Genomic DNA, 15,531 nt, shown 5'->3' with positions numbered 1-15,531 from the left:
TGCTTGCTGCCCTATATTCTTAATAAAACAATAGCAATAATTAACCCCTTAAAAGAAATCTCTTGCTATCTAACAACACTATCATTTTGTGACTGACTTCACTGTTAATCTTAAAAGTTTCTCAAATGCATTGTACAGGGGAGAACAAATAATTATACAACAGGTAAATTACAATACAATAGAAAGCCAGTATCAATGTGATTTCCAACAGACTATAAATTGTCATCTCTTCACTGCATTCCTTCTGCCTTAATTTAAAATGGCAAATTTATTGTACATTTTACTACAAAATAACACTATAAAGAAACATGGAATTATGGTCACTACTGTATAAAATGTACAGGTTAGTAATAATGCTTCCTACCTTTGATAGCTGTGGATTTATGTCCTTTCTCTGCCTGTGTAAGCCATACTGGGCTGTGCTGGTAAAGCTCTGCTGCTCTCTCTGCTGCTGACCCTAATCTGTTCCACAGCTACTGGAAATCATGCCGTGCTGATGACAAAGCGGGTCATTGCCTGTTAAATCCCCTCTTGTCCAAGTGCAGCACTGCAAAGAGCATCGGCAGAAAACATACTCTGAAATCAGCTCTAATCTTAAGATAAAATTGCAGTTCTATGCTGTTTCCTATTACGGGACAACATTTTGAAGGTTAGTTGTTGAAGCAGATGAAGACATTAATTTTCAACTTTTGGACACCTGGATTCAAAGTAAAAATAATTTTGAAGTGTCATCCCAGTTCTCAGCTGCCCATTCTACAAAACCTGGCATAATTAGTCTCTGGAGGGACCCAGGATCTGCAGAGCAGAATTCAGGTACACTCAAGTTGTGAGAATCTTTTGCATTACTTCCTATTTTAATGTCTTTAATTACTTTTGTTAGCTATGTTACTTTTTAAATGCTGTTCCAACAAAATAGCATGATACTGTAAAACACAGTTAATAACAATATTGAATAGAAGTTTTAAAAACACCTAGGTGACATCAGTGGCTGGAGCCTGTTCTCAGAAATTTTTGTCTAATAGGTGCTTACGCTTCTTTGAAAGACAAGGGAGACTTAGGATCCTAGATGAGTAAGGGCCATTATTGCATCTCACTTTGCAGACAGGGAAATAACAGCATCTGTGCAGTCACACCCTGCTTCCATTTGTTCTGTCTGTTCTTGCGCAGGAAAAGCAGTGAAGTTGCATTGCTTGCTGGGTGTCCCTCAAAACTGGGAATTATAGAGAAAAAACTCTGGCTAGGAAGGTTATGGGCTTCTAGTACTTCAGTTAGATAATTCAGAATATGACATGACTATAAAATACAAATAAATTCCAAGTGTGGGTTCTGATACACACTCCCTTACTCCCAGTTTCACAACATACCTATTAGATTTTGCTGCAGCTGCTATATGTAAATGAGTTTAAGTCTAGATAAACCAAAGCAGTTCTCTCACAGGTGAATAATATCTACATAGTCCCCCAAAACCCCATTAACAAGAACTCACCCAAATGATGCTTCTTGCCATGTTATAAAACAGATTTCTTACCAGGGTGTCCAAAAAGTTGAACAGGCTCTAGAAATAACAAAATTTACAGCAGGAATAATTGTTTCATTTAATTTGGTGTAAAAAGGCAAAAAACCCCCATATTTACTACATATGTTGTTCATTTTGGTATACTGTAGGTGATATATGCAGCTGGATAATATATGTTATCCAGCTGATGCTATTTTGTTTATTTCAGTGTTTTTAATCTTTTTGATTAAAGGACTGTCAAACCTGAGAAAGGAAAATGTATAAAAGCCATCTTGTGATGTATGTGTCTGAGAAGAAAGGCTTTTAACTTAAAAATGTTACTGTTTTACAAAACGAATTTTTACTGTTAAAATAACTTTAAAAATAACTTTTACTGTTAAAATACATTGTTTACAGCATCAAATACTCTTTCTAGTAGATGCAATATGAAATTACTGTAATGCACATTGCAGAGACAATAGGATTTCAGCCCACCCAGACAAGAGCTTCCCATAGATAGGATCCTCTATTTCTGTCCTTTCCATGTGTCTCACCCTGGTGCTGGCTGCATAAAGGTTCTATCACTTCTCATATTCATGGCTTTTTGGCTCAGCAAAGGGTGTGAAGACCACACCTTCAGTGCAAGGGAAGAAGTAGGACAGGACAGCCAGGAGTGAGAAGGCTGGCAGACACAGGATTGTTTCCTTTCCTTGAAGGTAAGCAATTAGTTCAGCTTAATTGTAACATGTAACCCCACCTTGAGAATAATTGAATTCCATGACAACATATAAAGCTAAGCTATCAAATTATTTGAGAAAGAAATTATCAGGTTCTGTGTAAGTAAAAAAACCTTCACCTTGAGAAACAGAAGGATTCTAAAACAGCTTGGTGCTTTTGCACAAGCTCTCTTCGTTGGCATTCTTCAGTTCTATAAACGTGAACCTCTACGGGATGTGATCTTTGGAACTGACTGTCAGCGCCAGGGGGCTTTGAAAGGTTGCAGTTACCAGACAAGGGTGCTTAGGTTTACCGTATATGACATTTATTGGAAATAAACTGTACAGTCCAGCGTAACTGCAAGGACAGACCACAACAGACAGATCAGCAATGTTGTAGGAAACAGTGGTTGAAGTTTTTTCTGTTTCTTCTAAAAAAACCCACTGGTTTACATTTATAGTTAACTGCTATATAACTGAACAGGTGCTGACACCCATTGTCAGCAACAAGAAATACTTCTCAGATAAATTAAGCCTTTTTAAAAGTCTGCATTTCTATTGCTGACTGAAGAAAGTGGTATTATTTTAGTGTTCATATAGACACAAGTCATTAGTGTCACAGTAAGTTAGGATTTTGCTTTCTTCCATGGTAGCAGCTTTCATAATTTCAGATTGTCAACTGCAGTACCTTGCAGAACATGAGAGTAATAGGCAATTAGCAAGGTGCACAAACACAAGTCTTCAACAAGTTTATAGTGCAGATGGGTACATGGAAGCTAGACGACTACACACCATTGAAAAAGATCTAAACCCTATAGATCTGTTCTTTGAACGCCTTGCAGTTAAGGTAAAACAAGTTAATTCATTATACTTGTACTTTAACCATCCTGAGCCTGTCTAAATCAAGAAGTGAAGGAAAAGGTCAGTGTAATTTACAGTAAAAAAATATTTACTAAATTAATGCCAAAATCCCACCACTGATATGGTCAATTCTTATATTGTACCTGAGGAAAAGTAATTTTTGCATTCCCCGTTTCAACTTTTAGATACAAATCAGCTAAGCAGTTTCATTCAGAAGAATCTTTCCACAAGCATATGGCAATGTCTATATAAATATTTGAGAATTCAATAGCAATGTGTTTCCGGTAGAACTGGCAGATGATGCCAGTGTTCAGTCTCAACAGAAGAGGGCATTAAGGTTCCCAAGACCTCAAACTTCCAGCTACTGCAATTTAAACTTCTGTTTTTAAATAAACTGTAATAGCACTTCTAGATTCAATTTATTTTAGAAGGATGCTTTGGAGACTTGTAGCATGTCCCTCCTTCTGTCAGAAATCCTTAGTATTAAATACAGGGAGTACTTAAGGGTCGCAGGAGTGTAAGAAAGTCATCCAAAATAATTAAGACAAGTAACAGCAAGGAAACCTAGTAATTACTGAAAACTTCAGGTGAGCAGTGAGAACAAAAGATTTAACAATGCCATCTTAAATATTCTCCAGGTCATTGAGCTTTGGATCAAAAGCTTGCTCACTTCTATTTCTCAGCAAAGTTACGTGAGCAAGTTTGAAGTTTTACTAATTTAAAAGCCTGAATCTGCAGATATGGCAAAACATGAAACCGTTTAGGCAAGCTGAATCAGGTAGGGATCCACCACAGACCACACCACTGATTTACTCACAACATAATCTCATTCCTGCACCTCTGCCCCTTACCATCCCGCCCCCCCCCCCCTTATTGTTTCTTCCTAGTCCTTCAGTTTTTCCTTCCAGCTGTAGCTCCTTTCTCTCACCCACCTTCTCAGCTCCTTCTACCCACCAGAACCCACAGCTTCTCTGCACTTCCTCAGGTCACGCTCACTGCAGTTACCGGCACATTCATCTATAGCACTGCAATTCATCGGAGCATCGCCAGCCCTGACACTGCCCTGCAGGGCACTGTGAAGCTGATCCACAGGGAACACATGACTTGAAGTGGCTGGCGAAGAAACCAGCCAAGTAGGTACACACACCGAGCACAGGGCAGGTTGTCTTCTTCCTTCCCCTGCGATAAGACAGCACATACACCGTAACTGCTGCACATGCAGCCCCCCACTCCCCATCAAGCAAAGCTACTTTAGGTGCAGTCTCCCACTGTGAGAATTGGGGGTAAACAGACAAGCTGTTACATGACTGTCAGGACCCAAACATTTTGTTCTCTTCTGCTCTTAAGAACAGCAAGCACTAGATTCCGTCTGCTGAGACATATTCCTTAACAGGTAAATATGAATCTCAGTCCAGAGATTTAAAATCTTTCTACAGGATTTAGCAAGGTCACTAGTTAACGTGTCAGATTTGCAAAAAAGCAGTTAAAGAAGAAAAAAAAAAAAGACCACAGCAGCTGTAAATGTGCATTTTAGGATATGCATTTCAATAAAAGAAGATACTAACACCAGAGTACCTCTTCACCCCTCTAATTTTAATTACTTACATATCAGTTATAAAAAACAAATAGATCAGAAAGTTTCAGGAACTAGCTAGAATTCAGATAAAATTTTATTTCAAAAGCGCCACATACAGAAAGTCATACTCTCTGACAGAATGAGAATGCAGGCATATAAATGAAAGATAATAACGACCTTTCAAAAAGTTGGTGAATGCTTGCAAAAATTACACATTTTTTTTTCAGTGCAAGGGCAAACTGTGAGTTTATACTATGCAGTCCTTAGTGCAGAAAAATTAGGAAAAGAAAAAAAATTGACTTTAAAATACCAAGTGATGCTAATGGCTAAACAAACATTTAAAATGAGTTTCAAGCATTGCATTTTTATCAGAAATGGTTTCACACACTTTTTAAATTTAAATGCTGTTTCAGTTGTAATAACATGCTGTAAAAGCATGGCAAAACTCAGTTATTTCCATTTAGTAAGGTAGTCTCAAACCATTTCTTTTTAGAAAAATATGTAGAATAGTTAAATTTTTAGAAGTTGTATATATACACCTGTTTTCTTCCCCCTACACAAATCTTACAGAAGAATGTGTTCCCATGTGTTACCACTTCAAATGAGCTGTGGTTCCCTATGCAGCAGCCACTATTCAATAGGCAATTCTGATGTAACAGAGATGGCATGCAACATAAAATATGCTGGGACAGGTGACATTACAGTTCTTTAAGGCTAAGAGAGTCTTGAAATTACTTGTAAGCTTAGAACCAAAATTCCAGGAAAAGCCTCTGGCACCAAAATACACACATCTGGTAATTCAGGGCTCTGCCTTTCCTTTTTTCCTTCATACTGAAGGAGCCTCATGGGACAGGCAGCCCCTGCTGCAGTCAACAGGACTACCAGCAGACTGGTACACTATGGAAGGAAGGATGTCAAGGTCTGACCTTTAAGTTCCTGCAACTAATGACTGGTGACAGTACCAAGAATCTAATGAGTACCAAGAAACAAACACAAACTGTAGAAAACTTTTTAGTCTCAAGGTTTAAATTTAGAGAGCCTTGTATTGTGAGCAAATTAGTTCAAAATGTAAAGGAACTTCTGGAACTTAGAACACTTTAAAGGACAACACCGTATTTAGCTGATGTCACAGGTTATTTTTGGAGCGTGATCAATTTAATGAGCATATCGTTAACATTTTTTAATATTACTTCCTCTTACGTTTAGGTATCTCCTTAACCAACTTCAAAAAGGTTTTTATAGTCCTTTATGTGGTTCTTTGAAATTTTGAAGTGAACATCTACTATTCATAAATGCCCTGGCAGCTTGCAAGATTTTAAAGCTCTATGTTTATTGTACCCCTTTATTTACTGGGCTTTTAGAAACGGAGATACTTTTCTTATAGAAATTTAAGATAAATTTTTAAGTTACTGCACAGCCAGCTCATTAATGTTGCATTTCAGAATGGAATTTAGGTCTTAGTAGGTAAGAGACACTTCATATGTTTTACCTATGTTCACTGAAAAACAATTCGAGTACCATATTAGCTCAACCAGTCAAACAAGTTAAAAAGCTTATCAAAAAATATTTTGTACATTCTTTTGTATTTCAAGCATCAAGTAATAAGCTTTCTATTAAACCAAGTTGTATCATACAACTATCAAAAATTAACAAACCGAACAATGCTGGAACAAACCATTCTGCTTAATTTTGGGTTTGGTCCGAAAAGAGGTAGTCCGTAAGTCACACAAAAATAAAAATTCCACAGAAGTTAACTTAACATGCCAGTCTTCACCACATACAGCCTCATCGCTAAATGAAGCTATTTCATACCCGAAAACATTATAAGTTAGTGTTCATGTAAATACAGGAACTATATTTGAAAATTATTTCTTCATCTGTAACCGAAGTTCGGTCCAGCTGAACCAATACACTAACCAGGCTTTACGTATCAACCTCATTAGTAAGAATTCAGCTCTTCTCCAAATTAAATTTGAAACATGCCTAATATACAGGTATGCCTTTAAATAACAAAGGATACATGTATTTAGATTTGGAGAGAAGCTTCAGATTGTTAAATCTCATTAGTAAATACAGGTATATTTACTATCATTTCTCTACAAATGCTGCTGCTGCCATTGAATTCCTCATGGTTCCTCTTGCTGAAGCTGTGAACTCTTCAATTTCAGCATTCAGTCTATTAATTACCCATTCCAATGCTTCACGGCCCTACAGTTAAAGACAAATTTATCAGTGTATTGGTAAATAAGTAAATAGGTTAATCCCTATCTTACTGAAAATGACTAGACACAGTAGTTGAAAAGGAAGAAAAGGTACAGAAATACAGGCCTCTGCGGTTATTTTTTTTTACTTCAATAACCACAGTACTGCAGGAACATGTACTGCCTTACATTTCATGAAAAAATTCCTTATGTCAGCAGTGCTCACATTATGAACCACAAAAGACTCTTTACCCAGATTGTTTTATCATTCTTGAAGCTGAACTCAAGATACCTTTGCATTCCCAAAGGACAGACTCTCAACTAAACCACAATTTTCATTACTCCCACATAACTACTTCAGACCTGTCTGGATGTATATCCTTTTTTAATAGCAAAAATTAATAGGATGGCATCAAGAGAGCAGCAAAAGAGTGACAGCACCAGACTATTATTTGAGTGGAGATGTTTTTTCCAGTGAAGATTCAGACAGCATTGCTGGTAATTTATCATCTCCATTCACAGAGAAGTAGTTCAGCAAGCTGAGCAATAACTACAGTACTCTACATACTCTACAATAAAGGCAGCAGAACTATGCAGACCCTTCCTAAGATTGCCAACAAAGCCAAAAAGTAAAATGGATATTTTTATTCCCTTTGTCATTTAGCCAGTGGTCACACATTTTACACACGGGACATACTTACTTTATTAGCATTGGAAGAAATTGTGTTTGCCATTAGCCCTTCTAGGTAACTGCTGAGACTGACACCTTTTACAGATATTATTGCTTCTTGTGTCAAAATGGTTCTGAAACAGAGAGCAGGAACTGAATTATTCTGAAGAGCTTAGAAAAGTATGCATTGCTGAAAGAAACTTGCTCCTCCCCAACAACTACATTCCCTCATCAGCTTCGCTGTATAACACAGAACTTCTTGCCCCATAAACACAACCCACTTCCACAGTGCTTAACTGCTTTATGCTTCTACTCATAAAATAAAAACTAGGAGTTCCCACTAAGTCCAAGTGTCCTTTTGTGGCAGTCAACTACTTCCAGCTTTAGCAGCAGGAAGTTCAGTGTGGAAACAACAGATCTGGAGCAAAGGTATACTGGGGAAACAGTATTAACACATCCCTCCTTCAACAACAGGGATTTAATATTTCTGACTGTCATGAGAGAAAAAGCTTCTTATGTTAGAATCCCTAGAAAGACCTTTCACTTACCACTAGCTCCAGCAGTATAGACTCAGTAAGCATTAAACATAAGAAAAAACAAACCAACCCAGCCCCCAAACCTCCAAAATTATAGACTAAAGCCAGATAGATTGTCTACTAGTGCAGGTTCTGTGCTGAGGCCGATGAAGAGATCAAAAATAAGGTGCTGCTAACTGAAGATGTATACAAACTCAGTTACAGACAGGACACAGGACAACTCCCTGAAAAGCTGATCTGAACTGGACTCCAAAACAGCATGACACCAAGTTTCCCAGTACTGCTCTGCAGAAGCACTTCTGCCACTCAAGAAAGTGACAGTCCATTTAATTATTTTTTAGACAAGTTACCATAGTAGAAGTGATGTAAATGTCATCTGCTCAAGGGAAACCATGAAAATTTTCAATGCCAAAGTCTACTTCAGGGCAATCTCAGAACAAAGAGGTACTTACTTGTCTGGTTCGTGAGGGTGTGGTTTATAGACAAGCCTCTCATCTACTGACACTAGGTTTGTAAATGAAATCTGTAAAATACAAGACAGGATTACCCCTTGATAAAAATATTAAAGGAATGTAGTAAATAAAAATGCATTTCAAAATTAATGCTTGTATCTGATTTAAATATTATAGTTCCCCTGCAAGTATTAGTGTTGTAGAACAAGATAGAGAAATCTCCAAGTTCAGCATTTGCTGATCTAGTTCCCTCTCCTTAAGTTTTTGAATCATTTACCAGTACACACTGCCATGTGTAAGAACTGCCATTCATATGAACACTTCAGCAGTGGGACCAGACTGATGGGAGTAGAACAAGGAGCAAAACGCTGCGTGACAAGGAAACTGTGACAGCGTACACCAAATGGCTTTTAATTTTTTTTTTTCATAACATCCCTCCCTGCTGCCCCCACAATTACTCCTGTCCAGCTCAGTCTGTTCAGATACTTCAGTCCCAACAAGTTCCAAAAACCTAGTAGCTCCTTTCTGAAAAACAGAGCCAGCCAACACATTACTTAAAGGCTTTACTTGTAGTGTTCAAGTGCAATTTTCAAGACTATTTTCCTTTCTAAATTTACAAGGTATTATTATAATCCGTAATCTATTTCAACTGCGCAAACACAGCTACTTACATTACTGGATTTAAGCTCCATTGTTTTTTTCACTGGGTCAACAACGGAGTGCTCCTGAACATATGTCTTTGTTCTGCACGTGCCAATGAGCTAGAAGACAGACAATCACACAAGGAATTAATAATGCTAATCAACTGCAACTTTTTATAGTGCCTTTAAATGGATAAGTAGTGGTTATTGTATGGGACAGACACCAATACAACAGAATTAGGGTTCAGCTTAACATTAAAACTATTCAGGTGAGACAAATCTCATTTTCACAGTAGAAGCAATCTAAAATTTAGGCAACTTTTGGTTATCAGGAAGTCACTGTGTGTACTGCTGTTGAGTTTTCCCCAATATGTAAATGCTTGTATTTGTAAGGCATTAAAGTTACAAAATGATTTAAGTCTACTACCACACCTGGTCCGTAAGCTTCCCTTCCCTTGGCACCCTCTTCAAGCTCTGTGACACAGTACGCACCGATTTCACGATGGAGGGTATTCCCCACTCCGTGCTGAGCAGCCTGTGGCTGTGCAGCTTCCCGCTGGGGTCTATGTGCCGGTCCAGGACATCGACTCCCACCACGCTGGGGTTCATGGGGTTCGGGTATTTCTGCATGGCAGCCGTCGTTACCGTTTCCCAGGGGTGACTGCCCAAACAGAATCAAGCCACAAAGTTGCACACCTTCATTTTGTAATAGGATTTCTATTAACACCGAACACATTGATTTATATATTTAAAGCAGTTAAATTTCCAGTTCTCAACCCTACAGATACCATTCCCTTGAGGAAGACATCTCTGCTGTGGATCGGATAGCGGTATGTGCAGGTTCGGCACACAACACACCTGACTGATCAGGACCCCCGAGTTCCACTGCCTCCTGGCTTACAATTTGCTACCAGTGATTCCCCTGTGACATAACGCCATAAAACCGCAATTTCTTTCCAGGTTCCGCTAATACTAATTTAGGAAGCTGTTCCTTTCTTCTAACACCGACTTTCTTCGCGTTATCTTTCAGCGCTGGTGTTCTGGAGCACCCAAGCCCCACCGTGCAGCGCCTCACCCGCCGTGCTCAGCCGCAGCGGCACAGGTACACCTCCCGCTCCGCCTCCCGCCCCGCTCGGCCGGAGGCCCCGCACCCTCACCCGCTGCCTCTCCGCAGAACCGCCGCAGCTGGCGGCGGGCCCCGCGTTCGGCTGGCTGGGCTGCCCCCCGCCCCGGGCGGCCCGGGGCCGGCAGCCTGCCCGCCCAGAGCCCGCCAGCGGCTCCCCGCGGCGGCGGCCCCGGCGCGGCAAGGTCGCGCGGGGCCAAGGTCAGTGCAGGCCAGCGAGCCGCGACTGCGGGGCCGGCCCGGGGGCCAACGGCCCGGGGCGGAGACCAGCGGCCCGGGGCGGCCAACTCCCTCGGCCCCGGCCCCGCGGCCGGCCCTGCCTCCCCCTCGCGCCGCGCTTACTCGAATACGTGCTCCGAGGTCCAGATCTTCATGGCGGCGGCGGGCGCGGGCCTGGGGGCGCCGACGCTCCGCACTGTCCCGGCACCGGCCGCTCTGCACCCGCGGGGCCGGGCCCTGCCGCCGCCCGCCGCCGCGCCTGCGCAGCCACCGCCGGGGCGCGGGGCCCCAACCGCCGGGCGGCGCCGAGGTGACGTCACTGGTCACGCGCCGCGCGAGAGCCAGGCCTAAGGGCCCGGGGCCGCTGCGGCCGAGTGGCGGCAGGCGCGTGGCGGATCCGCTTCCGGTCCGTGGCGGGCGGCTTCCGGTGGCGGGGCGGCCTGGCCCGGGCCCAGCGGGCGGGGCCGGGCCGACCCGACCCGACCGTCGGGGTCTGCCCCGGGAGTGGCGAGCGGTTCCCGCCAGCTGGGAGCTGAGGTTCCGTTACGTGCGGAAGCGTTCCCCGTTACGCTGCCGTGTCACAGGGCGCTCCTTGCATGAGTGCAGCCGGGTGGTGTCCGCAGGGCGTTACCGGGTGCGGTGGAGTTCCGGTGGTGTGTGCTCGCTCGGGCCGCCGGGAGCCCTTCCCTTACCGCCTCGGGCGGAACGGGCCCGCGGGGCAGGCGGCGGGCGGCACCCCGCTGTGCCGGGATGGACCGGCCCCCGGCCGTGAGCGCGCAGCGGGTGCGGCGGCCCCGGCGCTCCGGGCTGTGGCGGGGTGTGCGGGGGGCGCCCGGCTGTGTCTGAGCCCGTGCACAGCGACCACAGCCGTGCCCCGCCGGGCCGACCGGCTGCGGCGTAGCAACTCGTGTTGTAAGTACCGCCTGGGAGGTACTCCCTAACGAACAGTTACAGAACAGCCTTTGCGCTGCTTCCCGTGTTAAGGGCCCATTGTAACAGCCGGGCTGCTCCAGAACAGAGGGGTCTCAAAAAACTGTCCTGAACTGTTCCTCTTCATTATCCTGGGAATAAACCAGAAGTGGTTGATGAGGCTAATAAAGCAGTAAGAGATCAGTTACAGCAACAAAGAAACCTGCGTGCATTTTGTGGCACATCATCAAGCATTTTCTTCTAAATTTATCAAGATCACAATGTTGAAAGTGTCTTGCATTTGTGTAGCAGGAGTATTTTTTCAATCGGGGAGACAGCAGCCCAGCATTTCATAGACACAACTCTCACCGGGCGAGGAGCTGTGATGTACCCGTAACTGCATAGCAATCACCTCACTGGAAAAGGGGGAGAAGGAAATTTCCCAGAAATAGGTTACTTGACATTTCTAGCAACTTTCTGCAGTGCCAGAAATCCCAGCCAGTCTGTGGAAAGATGCAGTGAATATTACAGAATCATAGAATCATTTAGGTTGGAAATGACCTTTAAGATCATTGAATCCATGGTCCCGCGTGTTCTTGTTGTTCGCACTGAACATCGAATACAAAAGCTATTATACAAGCAGCTACTATTTCATAATAAACTACCAGATTCAGTCAGTAGCAAATACTTCAGTGAGAGCTCTTAGGGAAGTACATTTTTGCTGGAGAGACTGATCTTGATCTTATTTTTTCCTGACCCTTCCACCTCATGGTACTATTTCTAAACATTGTTAACATGCTTGTAATCTATTAGTGTACAAAGTTATTTCTGGGAGAATGCAAGTCAGTTCTAAATCCATTGTAGTCTTAATACCCACTGAGTGATTTTTGCAACTGGAGAATTTTGCAAACATTGTTAAAAATGCTAAGCATTTTGAGGGATCTCAGAGTGCAATATGTAGTTGTGGAAGATGGAAATAGACATTGGCAATGTAGCAGATACCCACCACTTACCCATTAGGCCTCTCATCTTTTTTTTTTTCTGTAAAAGAAATGTTAACTACTGGAGGCAAAGCAAAATTACATCTCCAGGAAGGAAGCATGTCAATATATGGTGCAGATTCAGAGCTAGATCTCGCAGTTCTTGCTCATATAAACTTCGGTTTACTTTAACAGGAGTTTTGTTCAAGTAAGCTTCTGTATTTGAGTGGTATCAAGGGCTGAACTACTTATAAAGCCTACTTTTAAAAGGAATAACAAAATTATAATTAATAATAAAGCCAGACTTTAGGAAAATAAAATGCTCGTTTGTAGGGGAAAAAGTTGCACACCTAAACATAAGAATTCTTTTCATTAATGATACTGCATCTTGACAATATTGTGTTCATTTTTATGACCAAGAATTTAATACTATAAAATTCTGTATTTTTCCCCTGTATGTTGAGACTATCCCTCTAATAATTGAAATAAAAGAAAACATTCTTTCAGTTAAGTTTGTTCAGCCCCAGATACTACCAAGATAATCATTAAGGACCATAACAGACATCTACAAAAGAATATGAAATCTGTGGAAACCCATGGTCAGATTACTTAGTTCATATATATCTTTCAGGGTGTATTTGCTTATGACTCTGCTAAATGCAGCTGATGCGTGAGATGGGCCGTGTGATTATATGCCTCACATAGATTTCAGCAGGGCAATCTTCTTGGCGCGACCAAGAAAGACTTGAAATGGCTTTTGCCGTTGTGTATGAAAGTGCTCTAAGGTCCCCATGAATTTACTTGCAGAACAAGGCATTATGATTTTGTACTTTCAGACCCGCATTTGCCAGCACGGAGGTGTGAGTTGTCCCCTTTAAGCAGCCTCGTAAAATATCCCATCGTTTTGACCGAAAAGCATAAATGTCAGGAAATAGCTCACAAGCCAAAAGCCACTTTATCTCCAGCAGTAGGTCCAGATCATTCATGCACTCCACAATGGCCACAAAACCCCCAGACTGTCAAACCCACTCAGGCTTAGACGATTGTGAATTTAGCATTCTGTAAGAAAAATACAGGTGTTGTATCACACTTAGAAAAGCGAACACCATCCTGGTTCAAAGCTTTAATCCTAGAGATCAACCCGACCACTCTGCAGTACTAAGTGTCACTGAATTCAGAACCGAAAAGGTTTTGGTGACAATGGCAGTGACTGAAGCTGCACTTCTGAATGAAAGTCAGAAGTGGCCTTCATAATGGATCACCACAACCACATTTTACAGTGGTAAGACTGCAGAAGGCTGAAACAGTGAAGAGTAAGTGGGGAAAGTTCTGTATTTAACTGGGCACTTCCTTGCCATGGGCAGGATATGAGCTCTCGTTGCTTACCCTGCTTCATGTATCACAACACTTCAGAGTTATCAAATGACAACTGCGGAAAGTTTACTACAAGTTTACAATTTTTTTTCCTGGCAGAAAAGGCCCTGGGGTTGCTGGTCAACAGCCAACTGGGCATGCGCTGGTAGAGTGCCCAGGTGGCCAAGGCGGCCAGCAGCAGCCCGGCTCGTGTCCCAGACGGTGCGGCCAGCAGGGCCAGGGCGGCGACCGTCCCCCTGGGCTCGGCCCTGCTGAGGCCACTCGAACCCTGTGCCCAGCTCGGGCCCCTCCTGCAGGACAGACCCTGAGGGGCTGGAGCGTGTCCAGGGCCGGGAACGGTTTAGGTTGGATATTAGGGAAAATTCCTTCCCCAGAGGGTGGCCCAGCACTGGGACAGGCTGCCCAGGGACGTGGTGGAGTCACCAGCCCTGGGGGGGGTTAAAGGACACGTAGATGTGGCGCTCAGGGACGTGGGTTGGTGGTGGGCTTGGCAGCACCGGGTTAACGGTTGGGCTCCATGATCTCAAAGGCCTTTTCCAACCTGAATGATTCTGTGATTCTGTTTCACACACTTAAGAAAAACGTATTTGGTGGTGTATTTTTCCCCCTGTCATACTCTGAAATATAGCTAATATATAATACGTTATATATAATGTACATAATACAGCACCAGTTCCTTCATCTGAAATTAAAAGTTTTAATGTGTGTGAAATATTAGTATTTGGATGCAGTATTAATGAAGACCATTCAAAATTCTTGCCCTTTTCTTGAGCTGGAAAAAACAAGTTCCCACTCTTTATCAGCGGGCAGAAAACTGACATTATCAACATTTCCTTTTCCAGACATACCTCTTCAATGACTTCCATGATACAGTTCTTAATGACTACCCCATCTGTGAGCGCTCTTTCACCACCAGCAGTCAGTTCAGTATACAAAGCTGCTAGTGCTCGGCTGTATTTTCCTGTATGTACTTGTTAAAAAAGCTTTGTTGGATAGCAAAGTGCTCTTTTCAGTGCTTCCAGAATCAGCCCTTTAAAGCCTTGCAAGTCATTATACATCTCTGTATGAAAAGGTCACCTCAAATTGTACTTTTAATAAGCAGTTACTATTCTTTTCAGAAAGAAAGCATAGCAATATCTCAATATAGGGTAGTACCAGCTCCTCTAGTTTTTGCTCATACTTTAATAGGAGTTTTGTTCAAGTCATTTTGATGCTTCCAGATTTCTTATTAGTATCAAAAGGAGACACTAATGGGGAAATGCCACCACTACACAATGAATCGCATCCTGAAAACATGGCGTTAGTTGCAAATGAATTTACATGATGGTACATTTACAAGGTCAGGACTCAAACTATATCATGGATAAGCGCTCAGATGCTCCAGTGCACCTCTTTCTCTCTTCAAAGAAACACGGATGGAATAAAAATATTTCCTCTTCAATACTGAAAATGTGGTTTTATTGAAATAGCCACCATTCTTTACCAGGTTTTTACCCTATGCGTGGCATTACCAGTTTGACTGCTGATGTTGAGCTCTAACAGCTGCTTCCTACTGCTTCAGCACGCTGGTCTCCTGCTCCGTACCCTTTCACCTTCCTTCTTCATAACTGATGTAGTGCCAAATTCCTTGTCACAGCTGATGTCTGGGCTCATCATTTGACCCAGGGCAGAGGGAAGGGGTAGGAATGCAGCAAACAGTGTTTAAGACCACTGAGCTCTACACTACCTTAAAGCTACCTGCCTCAGTCAAAGTTGCTGCACTGTCGAACTATACACAA

At 42.6% G+C, this 15,531-nt stretch overlaps 1 protein-coding gene across 1 annotated transcript; it reads right to left on the bottom strand.

The window, feature by feature from the left end:
• Positions 1–4,720: 4,720 nt before the first annotated feature.
• Positions 4,721–10,769, bottom strand: PRELID3B (PRELI domain containing 3B). The gene is made up of 6 exons (XM_037403235.1): positions 10,614–10,769; positions 9,641–9,809; positions 9,179–9,268; positions 8,508–8,578; positions 7,551–7,653; positions 4,721–6,856 (listed from the first exon to the last, which is right to left on the bottom strand). The coding sequence occupies exons 1-6, from the start codon at positions 10,643–10,645 to the stop codon at positions 6,737–6,739; spliced, it is 585 nt and encodes a 194-aa protein (XP_037259132.1). The 5' UTR covers positions 10,646–10,769; the 3' UTR covers positions 4,721–6,736.
• Between the last annotated feature and the right edge of the window lie 4,762 nt (positions 10,770–15,531).

This window comes from Falco rusticolus, chromosome 10 (genome assembly GCF_015220075.1).
Source record: "Falco rusticolus isolate bFalRus1 chromosome 10, bFalRus1.pri, whole genome shotgun sequence".
Taxonomy (NCBI): Eukaryota; Metazoa; Chordata; class Aves; order Falconiformes; family Falconidae; genus Falco; species Falco rusticolus.
The sequence above is the reverse complement of the archived record's forward strand: the minus strand, read 5'-3'. Positions and strand labels throughout refer to the sequence as shown.